Source organism: Xiphias gladius, chromosome 16, assembly GCF_016859285.1.
Source record: "Xiphias gladius isolate SHS-SW01 ecotype Sanya breed wild chromosome 16, ASM1685928v1, whole genome shotgun sequence".
NCBI classification, from domain to species: Eukaryota; Metazoa; Chordata; class Actinopteri; order Istiophoriformes; family Xiphiidae; genus Xiphias; species Xiphias gladius.
In genome coordinates, this window is record NC_053415.1 from 5,717,050 (window position 1) to 5,729,397 (window position 12,348).

At 40.2% G+C, this 12,348-nt stretch overlaps 1 protein-coding gene across 1 annotated transcript in view; it reads right to left on the reverse strand.

Moving 5' to 3' along the window:
- Positions 1-5,784, reverse strand: part of col18a1a (collagen type XVIII alpha 1 chain a) — a 77,561-nt gene extending 71,777 nt beyond the window's left edge. Inside the window, exons 1-2 of the mRNA XM_040149207.1 lie at positions 5,698-5,784; positions 5,538-5,611 (exon numbers count right to left, since the gene is read on the reverse strand). Coding sequence (XP_040005141.1) covers positions 5,538-5,611; positions 5,698-5,708 — 85 coding nt within the window. The 5' untranslated portion in view covers positions 5,709-5,784. The remainder of the gene's footprint in view (positions 1-5,537; positions 5,612-5,697) is intronic.
- Between the last annotated feature and the right edge of the window lie 6,564 nt (positions 5,785-12,348).

Sequence of the window (12,348 nt, forward strand, 5' to 3'; positions counted from 1 at the left end):
GAGTAAGGCTTCACACCTTCAACTAGCTCTTACCTGGATTATGGCTGGGAAAGACAAGCAAATAAGTGAGGGTTTCACCGTAAACAGGAAAGAGGGCACTCAGTGTGCCATTAGTGCTGGAGATAGTTGGGTGTTCAGAGCAAGTGGCCCTACAAATCCTCTTCTTTGGAACTGAAGCAGTAATTATGGTGTCCCTCTGTATTTTGCCTCTGTCAACCCAGCATTTTGACATCAGGGACAGCATGAGAGAACAGCCGAGCGCACCTGAAACACTGAGTGATGGGAGCACGTAAAAATTCAGGTAACAGCTGTCAGCAACATTCAAAAGGATGCTCTGTCCTGAAAAGATGATGGGGATCATAAATACAGAACAAATACTGAGCAAAGCCTTGTGAGTACATTTCTTTACACATGGCAATGCTAACAAAACTGCATTGTCTAAATAATCATTATCGGATGTCTATTTCATTTCATTCTTTTGACTTTGGTCATTTTTTGTTCTAAAATTATTAACACAATGCCATTTTCCTGTAAACATAATATGATTAACATCGGCTAACATTCAGTTAGTTTCTGGTGGACATTTACCTCATCTTAAAAATTACAACAAAACAAACTAAGCATGAAAATTGCTTGTAACCAGGTCATGTGGTAAAAACAAACAGGGATAATCATCCTTTTCAATTATTCATACTGAATAAGAAGCTTGCTATATTATGATAAATATGCCATTAGCCACTAATGTTTTCCTTCAATTTGATCAGGTGTCTGCCAGATAAAAATTATTCTAGGACTTTGGCCTACATCACTTCCTCCCTTCTTCACCACATAATGAAACAACTTTGAACTCAGTAGGTGTGGGATCAAAGAGATGAAGTTCTCTCTCTAAGTGATGTTCAAATACAAAGGCAACAGGTAGTTGGTTTAAGTTTTTTGGCAGGTCATAGAGGTCATTTTTATATGTGGGTCAAACCGCACACAGGTATTTGTATCTGGGATATGCATAAAATTATTTTGGTGTGTGTGTGTATGGGTGTAGTGGGGGTTTGAACAAATATGAAAGAGTCATTATAAGAGTTAAAGTAATACACATTGTAGGATGAAATGGTCTGAATGCTCAGAAGTTTAAGAAATACGAAGTGTTTAACTGGCAGACAGAAATTGTGAAAAAGCCTCTGTCACATTTACTGTCCTGTTTCTGATGTGTACATACACCCTAATTCAAACAGTGTGCCTGGTGACACAAGGGTGATTCTCAAACTGGGCCATGTTTTCCAATGTCCAGAACAGATATGCAACTCTTCAGATGCCCTACAGGCTCCATATTGGTCGAATTAAGCAATCAAAGCAGGATGTGACCACTATGGTTTTCTTACAATAACACATCTACATTAAAGTGCACTGCATCAAATTTTGGATTTCCTTGTCAGCCTCCTCAGTAAGTGTGTTTCTCATACAGAGAGACTTTTTTGTCCTTGTTACACTGTATGAGTTCTAAGAGACAGATGGGTCTCTTTGCTTGAAATGACTTTGCAAACATCGCTCTGTGACTGTCTTTATGAAACAAACTAGAATTATCGCCTCGCCGTTGTATGCCTCCATCAACCAGTGAAGTTGCAGTTTACATCCATGTCTGTCCAGACTCATATGATATACGTAATGGAGAATTTAATACAAGGTATTTAGTGTATTTTGTAATAATCAGCATGTGAATTCTTAAGGAATGGCCAGAAATGTGTTCTGTGAGGTCACAGTGACCTTGACTTTGACCACCAAATTGTAATCCGTTCATCCTTGAGTCCGAGTGAACATATTTGCCAAATTTGAAGAAGTTCCCTCAAGGTGTCCCTGAGAGATCACGTTCAAGAGAATGGGATGGACGCACGGACGGACAACCTGAAAACATAATGCCTCCAGGCACGGCTGTCACTGGTGCGGAGGCATTAAAAAACAGCTACATATGGAATTTCAAATGTTTTGCAGCAAAGCATCAAATGTCATTTTAAAAGGCATGTTCAGTCCATTACTGAAGCACCCGAATCTTCCGACTGATATTATCAGCAGTGAACTTGTATCTGACTTGTGTCTTGGTGATTGACGCATGAAGGAAGTGTCAATCCCTTGTGTCAGGTTTTTGAAAATGCAGAAAAAGAGGAACGAGAGACGGATATCCAGACATCCACTTGACATTTTGAATGACCCCCACCCACAACATCACACACAGGTAAGGTTACACTGAAAGTAACAAACAAAAGATATAAACCATCTTTGTAGCAGAGGTTTAACGGCCTTTCTAAATGCTGGTGGCTGACACAATATGACAAAACTCAGGCTAGAACTTCCAAACCTCGATATGAGGAACCTCCAAAGATGTCGATCGCGAATAAAGAGGTTTACTGACTAGAAAATCCAGGGATTAGACATCACAAGGTTCACTGAGTCAACAGAATCTCTGCACAGTTGGTCCATTTATTTCATGTAAGCGTTACAATGATCCTAACAGAGGCACCAGTCCAATAGCTGTTCACCACAGAGAAACAGACTTTTATTCTTGAAGTGGTGGACTTTTACAGATTAGTGTACATAAAGTCTCTACCTAAGTGTCTACTATATTTCAAAGAAGGCAAAGTGCGGAATCATATGTCTTTAGGAATAGCTGTACCGGGAGTGAATTAAAATAGATTTGATGATTTGTTATTTATTTATTTTTGCAAACTGACCTTAAATGCCCTTTCATCTGTATATACTTAAAACAATATGCCATATAGGATATGTGGGTTGAGGGTTGTCAATGATGTACAAGGTTTTCTCTGATGGGAAGGATATTAAGCATCTATTATCAATTTCAAAAGCCACTTTATAAGAATTTTGTGTGTGCAAAGTTTGTTGTGTACTTTTGAATGCCTGTACATATCTAGTGTTGCATCTTCCATCAAAATGTGAATTTTTTTAGGGTCTATGTTTCATAGCTAAAGTTCAACATTGAGTTAATTTTAATAAAAGCCACAAAATACTTTGTCACATTTTGTAAGCTTTACATCCCAATGCTAACTTTTTTTGCCCTAAAGAAACTGATTTTAAATTTTCATTTTGAAAACTTAATTTCCTGCACTTTCAGCTTACAAAATGTCGACCTGAGTTAGCTTTGTGGTTATTAAATAAAATGCTGCTGTTCACTTGCTGCTGTTAGTCAGCCCTGGTAGGGCTAACATTAAAAATAATAGGACATAGGTATTATGCATCCTGCTGGCAAAGATGGCAAACACATTATACACTTGTCACCACAATGTGTTAGGTTTGAACTGAGTCAAGGACCTTGCCTTCCCTCTCTATCTCTACCTCTTTCCCCATATTTCCTGTCAATCTCTCTATTTTATGAAGCCAAAATGCAATAGGAACACTGAAAATAAATTTTAAAAAAAACATTAAGGCAGATATTCTGCATAGTACCGTGCTGTTCCTTCATAATTAAGTGCTTTTACTTAAAAATTTTGTAGCATATCAAATTTTGTAGTACCATGAAAACCAAATATGTCAAAAATTACAGTAATCCAAGAAACTGAATTTTAAAACAGGAAAACATCAAAGTTCTGCAATTACAAGTACGTGACACGTCAACAGATGTTTGTCAAAGGGTGCTCTGCTTCAGACATACTGTTCCATCACATATTACTACAACATGAGTATCACCAACTGGAGCTCAAGGTAATCAGATGGAAGTTGTTGAATCACTTCAAACAGGAGCCATGTCAGTCAAAAAGCTTGCAAACCATCTTAGTCAAAATATAAAAAATATATTTAGTATATCAAAATATTAATATAAAATCTTGTTGTGCCTACCTAGCGGAAGACTGTTCCATTTACCTTTTTTTTTTTAATTTTTCAAATGGCTTTCCTGTTCCTCTGGCCAAAATGTCCCTGCTCTGAAAAGGGAAGGGCCTCAAACCAGCTGTGATTTTTAATGTGGCATCTAATTCATCCATTAAATGGCACGGTGGGGTGTCCCCTTACAGCCGTCCCCCTCCCCCCACCCCGCCCTGCTCCCTTCAGGCAAAACCACGCTGGGTGCATGTCAAAGATCACATGACAATAGGGATTCCTGACCCAGCCAGGGACTGGGAATGAATCAGACCTAATTCAACCATGTCGCAGGCGACCAAAGGCACTGCTCTTGGGACAGAGTGGCAGGCCTTTTCAGCCCGGACACACACAGACAGGACAACATTCCTGTGAAAATGTCATGTTGTTTGAGAGTTAATTGCAAATGATTTACCCTTCAAACAATATTTCATCACACCTCTTTTAGTACTACATGGAATATGTTAGTTAGAAAAGACAGTACAGTCGGGACTAGAAGGGGTACAGTCAGTTTGACATACAAAGTTCATCAAAGCACCCAAAATGCTGTATCTCTCTGTTAGTGATCACGGTCAATCAAATATTAATTGATATCCTCTCAGTTTCCTCTCCCTATCATCTGACAGCTACACAGTTCTCCAACTGTACGTTTACTAAATTAAAAGTAGAACATTAGGGAGGTTCAAAGATAAATTATTCAGGAACAGAAGAGAGTTCTTTTATTCGGGGGCTCCTATAGACCTTTAACACCATGACTATTGTGTGTGAAAGATATGGCCCAATGTCTTTGCCTCCTGTTCAAATGCACTGACATTATAACATCTGGAAAGATACAAGTTGGCAATTCAGCTTGTGCCATTTGAGTTAACAGGTCATTACGTAGGAGGGAGAGGGGGAAAGGCCCCCACAAGAAGTGAGATGCAGCCAGTACAAGCCACAGCCTCTGGTCAGACGGTGTAAAAACGTAGGACAAACAAAGACAGAAAGTATATTTCTGAATATTGTAGACTTTGGACTTGAGAAAAACATGTAAACAGTTCTAAAGCCACTTTGACCTTATTAGAACAGATAAAACTGTGTGTGTCAAACTAGCTTTGTGAGACCTTGGTTGTTGGTCAGTAAATCCTCAAGAGCAAAGACTGAGCAGGGAACTAAAGCCATGCACGCCAAAGAGAAGACAGCAGTGAGCAGACATCACGTTCAACACACAGTAGCAACTAAGCATCATAAATGATGTTTCCTTTCCCCAGTTTGGATTTGCAAAACATCTTAGTAGTTATTGTGTAAGCCTAAGGACATGTCAAGCAGCTTGCAGCTTTAAGAATCCCAACTCTCCCTTATTAAGAAAGGTTAGACAAAAGTCAAGCTTCTCATCTGCTACCATGACTCCACTATTCCCATAGACTGGGTGGCGGACAAATTCCCCCAGGCTCCCAAAAAAGATATTCGCCAAGGTAAGCCAGCATTGTACTGTTTTAAGGCTTTGCTGTGAAGAAAATTAGTAAATTACAAGACTTATCTAGCATGGGCTGTTAACAACGCACCGAGGCTTCACTGTTACAGAAAACTAGGCAACTAGGGAATGTTATGAATGCTGCAAATGTGACCGCACTTAGGTTTACTGAAGTATAGCCCTGTCAGCAGAGACACTGTATTCACGTTTCAGTATTTGCTCTTACCTGGCCACTGCGATGCCGCTGGGCTGACAAGAATAAGGACGCAGCAGACAAGGCGCCCCAGCCACGAAGAGCACCTGCAGAGGCAGCAAGCAGTCACATTCACAACTCTATCGCTTCAGTTACCGCCGCAGAAAAGTTGAGACAAAAGCGCAAGAAGTACCTCATCTTCATTTCTTCTTTCCCTGCGGTCGAGCGGTAGAAGCTACATGGACTCCGCCGGGGTAAGGGGGCTGCGAAAAAAGTGGTCCAGCACCGCCGCTGCACGCTGCTAGAACAGCTGATGGAGACGCGGCGCTTCGCTGGAGGCAGGGCGCGAAGTGTGGAGAGGGAGAGATGGTGACCTGCAGGAGTTTACATCGGGGACTTCCGCCAGGTCCTAAAAGGGAACACGTTCCGCAGCGTTTCAGCTCAGAGGGGGGGGGGGGTCCGACGGTCCCGGACCCGTGTCGTTCCAAAATATAATCACAACAACAACAACATTGATGATTCGCGCAAAAGAAAATGTGCGCGTTATTGTTGTGTTCAATGAGTCAACTCTCTTTTACATTTACGTCTTGTTCATTATAAAATAAGAATAGTTTTTTATTGAATATTCAGACAGCCGGACCACAGCTTGTGCCTCCTCTGACAAAGCTGACCAACCCGGTGCCCCTCTATTGACCCTACCTGGCGCGGATGTGGACGGACGGACGGCCTCAGCGCGAGCTGTGCAAACCCGGGCTTTCCACGAAGTCTACACTGTCACTGCAGCTGTAGTGGGCTCACAAGAGGGGACTTGGCAAAAATAATGACCCCCTGTAGTTTCCGTCAAGACTGATCTACTTTGGTTTCTCTTGCTCAGAGGTAGGGGAAAGGTGAGACCTACCTGAGGAGGACAGAGGTTTTTCTGGGCAAGTAAAAAGAAATATTATTTTATTCCTCAAATTTAACTTCTGCATCATTATACATACATATGTATGTATGTATGATGATCGTACTATGTATTTTTAATATAACATGTATGTTTATCTGTTAACGTTCTGAAGCTAAATCTTGAAAGCTTGAGAAAATACTTTTGAACATGTATTAAATTGACAAAATGATAATATATGACAGGTGAGATGAATATGTGCACAGTCTAGCTTGAATATCTGAGAGGAAGTGGAAACATTAACTGGAAACATAACTTACGTCTTCAGACTCAGTTCTGATGGATAAAAAAAATAACATGTTAAATCATCTTAAAATTCACATTAAACCATTCTTGGCATTTGCTGTGGCACGTCAGTTGCGGCATGTTGCACTTACACAAGATGGCCACCAGAGGATGAAGTTGGTTTCCTTTTCAAGACCTGCAGGGGTAACATTCAGTCCTGTTCCTGTGCCATCCATGCACTGCTGTCCCCCGACGGTATACACTGTTGATTGTGTTTGCTTGTTCATTTTTATAATATATATAATAAAATTTTTCTTTTCATTCTTTTCTACTTTTCTTTTGTGTGTGTGTGTGTGTGTGTGTGTGTGTGTGTGTGTGTGTGTGTGTGTGTGTGTGTGTGTGTCTCTGTGTTGGAGAGAGAGTCTTTTCTTCATCTTTGTAGGGCTTGTTGGATGTGAAAACTGGAAACATCATTGTTACATTCCTGGAAAAGTATTAATACATCAAACGAGAAAAAAACAAAGGAAATGAGAATACAGCTAAACATAAGCAGTGAAATATGTTAAGTCAGTCTGAGAATCTGTTCTGTTTCCACTGACACAAAGGAGACAGAAAACTGGATCCATTTATATCAGTGCAGGCAGATATACTGTACAGTTATTACTGACCAGTTTTATAATATTAATAAAACATGTGATTCATCATTTAACTGGTAATTCCTTCACATGGTCCAGGTACTACTACCTTCTTTATTCTTCTTCGAGCCTATTTGTTATCATAGGAAAAGGCATTGGGTTCAGTCCTCTGGCAGGTATGAATGAGACTCTGCTGTATTAGTCGCTCCATCTGCAGGCCTCCAGGCCACTGTCTGAACACGTCCGCAGCTCTGCGAATGTCTGTTGTGCTCATTCCAGTGTCAGGGAAAAGAAAGGCAAAATTCTCTGTGCAATGCCAGGTTGCAGTGTAACCTTACAGAGCAGAGTGGGACTCCTTCCACAAACAGTTATATATAGTGCATCCTGCAGCTCTATAATGAAAACATAACTTCACTCATTATCATTTGACATAAGCAAGGTGTGACTGTAGTAGTCGGTAGCTACTTGTTTTGTCATTTTTTTCTGTATTGTGAGCAAAAATATCATAATCACATGTAATTGTAGTATGAATTAGTATAAAATCAGCACCACTTGCTGTAAACTCCTTTTTGAGGTGTAGTGCTCAAAGGACTAACAGCTACTTGATGATAACAAAACTTCACTTTTGGTTTTAAGGTACACTGGGTAACAAGGTCAATTGTACCTTATGTTGCTAAGTTTTACCTCATTGTACCTTATAGTTTTCCTGACTTATGAATGATTTGATATTTGATGGGTAATTTGACCACAGCGGTATCAACATAATAGTTACAATAAACTGCAGGACATGGCTTATAGAGAAATGCACAAACAATATATGCACTTTTGACTTTAACTGAAAAAGAGTCTGAAGTATAGAAATGTGTTTGAAGTTTACCTTAAAGGGTTAAGCACCAAGACTTTATGGTGCTTTTACCCCTCTACGCATTTATTTAGGCTTTCAAATAGATGCCTTATAATGATACCTATTTGGCAGGTCTGATCTGATACATAATTTAAACAGTTCTATTTGCACAGTAGTTTAAGAAAATCCCTAAACTCCTCATTTGTCCAGGAACACATCGCACATGGGCATAACGTTCTTCTGAGAATGATTTATTCACAGCAACATGTCAGTCCTGCTAACCTTTTGCACTGCAACAAGAGTGAGTGACACACTTTACTATACATATATACCAAATCACATGACAAGGGTGTGATTCTTACTCAGTAATCAATACGTAAAACACCCCCTTAACAAAGCTATTGTTCCCATTCATATTAGGTCACAACCTGTAATAGGCTCTGGTGAGAAATGGTTCTGAGTGACAGACAGTCCAGATCCTGAGGGCCAAAATTAACTGACTGTGTTTTCTGCTGACGTAACAGTGTTTGTAAGCAGGTGCTTGTTCTGCCAATCCTGTCAGCACTGTTTAGATTTAAAAGCTTCACACCCTTTTCTAGTCCAGTGATTTAGTGGTCTTGTGATGTTAGTTGTCAGTCCGACCCAAGTTTGTTTTCCATCATAATTTCACTCCAGCTGTAAACGGTTTTATCTCAAATGAGCATTGTAGAGAAAACAGACACGTTAAGGAAGTAACCATTCTCAAGATTCATGACTTTTGAGGCACTTACTTGAAAAAGCAAATGTTAATAAAACCCCTCAATGCTTTCTTCTATAGGACAGTTTTGACCTCCTTGAAGGAAATAGAGTGAAATCTGCCCTTAGAGCCATATCAATAAATATCAGTGTCAGTAAAGTATGAAAACATTAGTAGACAGTTTTCCTTGATGTGGTAGACCCCAACCTATTGTGCTCTAAGTAGCTTATGACCGTCAAAATGTACTTATGTACATAAAACTCTTTTACCTGGATCTGATAGAACGTAAAGATTCATTTTTTTCCTCCATATTGATTCTTTAAGTTCAGGAAATCTGAGTTCTGATAACATAACAACCCTTGAAGTTGTTACTCAGCTCTAGGCACAAAGCGTTTCATAATATCAGATTACTTCCAACAGCTGAAATCAGGGAGGAGGGACAGTGGGGCTGTGGAGCCACTAAACAGCTGAGGAGACACTGCTGCCCACGCTGAGGCCAGGTCTCACAAACTCACAACAGCCTCACACACTGAAAAACCCAGGCCCACGTGCTGTTCAATCCTCTCATTTCCCCAAGGCACAGGATCAGATACTGCCTACTGGTTCCTTATAAAAGAACAAAGAAATAAGGTTGAACAGCATTAACTGTTGAAACTGGATAGATTACAGTAGCATTGTAGTTACACATATGTACCCTACATATATACTTACTGTTAATAAACTCATTCGCTGAATTAAAACTCAGCTATTTACTACCTTTTCACTGCAGCTTAGTGGAAAGGGTCAAATAATTTAATGTTATGAGGCCTAAAACTTCTGATATCAACAGGGAAAAGCTGAAATCTAAAACAGCTACAATGCTTATCCTCCAAAAAACACCCATGACAGACATGAATTGAAAGGTAAGCTCTTACCATTCCAATTCCTTTTAAGCTTTTGGTTAGACTTCCATCTTTTCCATAATATATTGATTGATAATACATTCACAGCAGCTATGACACATTGATGTTTGTATTAAATAAAACTGTAATTTAAGTCTGATTATGCCACATTTGGTGTTACTACATTTTGCTATTTTTTTGTAAAGGAGGAGAAGGACTGTTGATATTTGAACTCAAGAGCAAAACAAATATACCCCTCCTTTCAGTGCTCCTTCAGAAGCTCCACCCCCCAAATTCATGGCCGAGCATGGCCAAGGCAATGACACTAACAACTGGGCTAGCTGACCAGAAGAGAAATAATGGAGAATCTAGCACATCTTTAACATTGTGGTAGTGGATATTCTCTCTAACAGCTCAAACAATAAAAACCTTATGATTTAAGCATCCAAAACACAACAGAGTAACTACTTTGACAGCAGAGAGGACTAGGTTTGGAGCTAAGCTAACAAGGAATGTACAGTACCTTGCATTGCATTTTGAATTATGCATCCATCCAAATAATCTCACTGTGCTAGCCAACTTGTGTTTTTAGGTCTTTGTGGCTATAAAACTCTTTGCACGTTGTACGGACAAATACCGTGATATAGAGCAAACAACAGGGCAGCAAGCAATGTAACTAATGGTAGCTAGGTCGTGAGTTAGCAGACTGTTGCTATAGTTGCTGCTGCAAAGATAACATGCAGAGGGTACAAGACGGTTTCTCAGAGCCAGCACGACAGCTGCAGACAGTGATACAACCCTCCTGCTACCATAGCTAACTTCACACCAACACCGTATTTTGGCAAACTACAAAGTAAGCTGAATCGCTCTTCTTTCCATTGCCCTGTGCACGAGCATGAACGCCCTCTGTTGCTGATTGGCTGGAATAGTGTTGTGTGGCTCAGTCCAAGCCACTTTTTTTGTTTCCCATTTACAGAGAATGGGCTGTGTATAAACACCTAATTTTTTCAGTGCACACACAGAATGGACAGCTCACAGACCATGAGGAGGTATTTGCTGAATTTGACAATAAGTGTATTGGATTAGAATCGCTGACTGTACCTTTAAATGATGCACTTAGGGTTACATAGTAACATAAATACTGAGTTTCAAGAAAAACTGAATTTCCAATGCTAACTGCACATCTAATCAAAGTTTACATGTATTTTTAAAGGACAGTTTAACAGCCAGTAAAAATGAGCAGGAGCTTCACTGCACTTGGCAACACATGCAGGTCTTTACTGTATCCCGCCAGTAAAGTGAGATACTAAACATAAAGTATTTGCATGGGATGAAGATGGTCTCCATATTTTGCTACTGACAAATGTTACATTTGTGTGTCACACAGTTGTCCAGATTGAGAACACTGAAAAAGTAAATGTTATATTGGTGCTCAAGATATTTAGTCATGGACGACACCTCTGATAGCCTGGATGGTAACCATGGTGAGATGATGTACACATGCACAACACATGCTTTGTGAAAGCATATTAATTTCAGCTTCCATCCCGTGTTCCTTGTTCCAGTATCAAGCATTGACATTGAGGAGGACACCCCCAACCAAACAGGTAAATTCTGGTAAGTGACCAGGGCATGAGGGCATGCAGCTGCACACAACTCTTTTGCATGTATGCCACTGAATTAGTGTGTGAATTAGTGTGTTGTTGATCATCTTTTTTATTCTACGCCTTCTTCTTCCTCTCAAACCCTGGTGCCTGTATTACCCACGATCCGACTCAACCGCCAACAGTTCAGTCAGAGATTCTGATGTGTTATGATAGTCGAAGCTAATGTAGCCTTGAGCCCTTAGCCTCTAGCAGAGCTGAGGGGTGGGCTACAGAGGTCTGGGTCTCACCTCTCTCTAACTCCACTACCCCAGATTTTTTTTCTTTTTCAAACTAGTAGTCTTCAGCCCCAACCAACGCTGATGCTAGCGACATCACCTGAGCACTTTTATCAGACTTTGTGCTGCTCCCTCTGGAGCCACAAAAGACTATATGCAACTTTTTTCACATATGCAGAAGTACTCCCCAACACCTGTGAAATGACGTTGATCTGTAAAATCCCCTGAAAGAGTTAAACATAAGTCTTAATTAATATCAGCAGGCTCATAGAGAGAAGTTAGAATGTTACACCAGGATGAATATGTTTGGTTCTCACTGGCCAAGATGATGGTAAAGCATGAATTAAGCAGCTGATGTCAATCAGCCGATGCAAGAATGTCATCAGTGCTCTACCTGAACTAAGGCGATGTTTCCTTTCATCTGCAAAGTAGTCATAACTGTAGCCACATCACACATGACACATCAGACACTGGCAAAGAGCCATGAAATGGCCCACAACGGGGGCAAAACTCCTGGCAAAGTAAAAGCTCACAAAGACACTGAAAACATCTCCAGCTTGTTGGAACAGGATATTCTGCTAATAACAAAAAACAAGTTATGAAAAGGGAAGCCATCATGTCAGTGTGTTGGAAAATGCCTTGATGGTCTTTTTCCTCACTCAAAGGAAGTTTGCAAAACCAGATTTGGGTGCTACGAA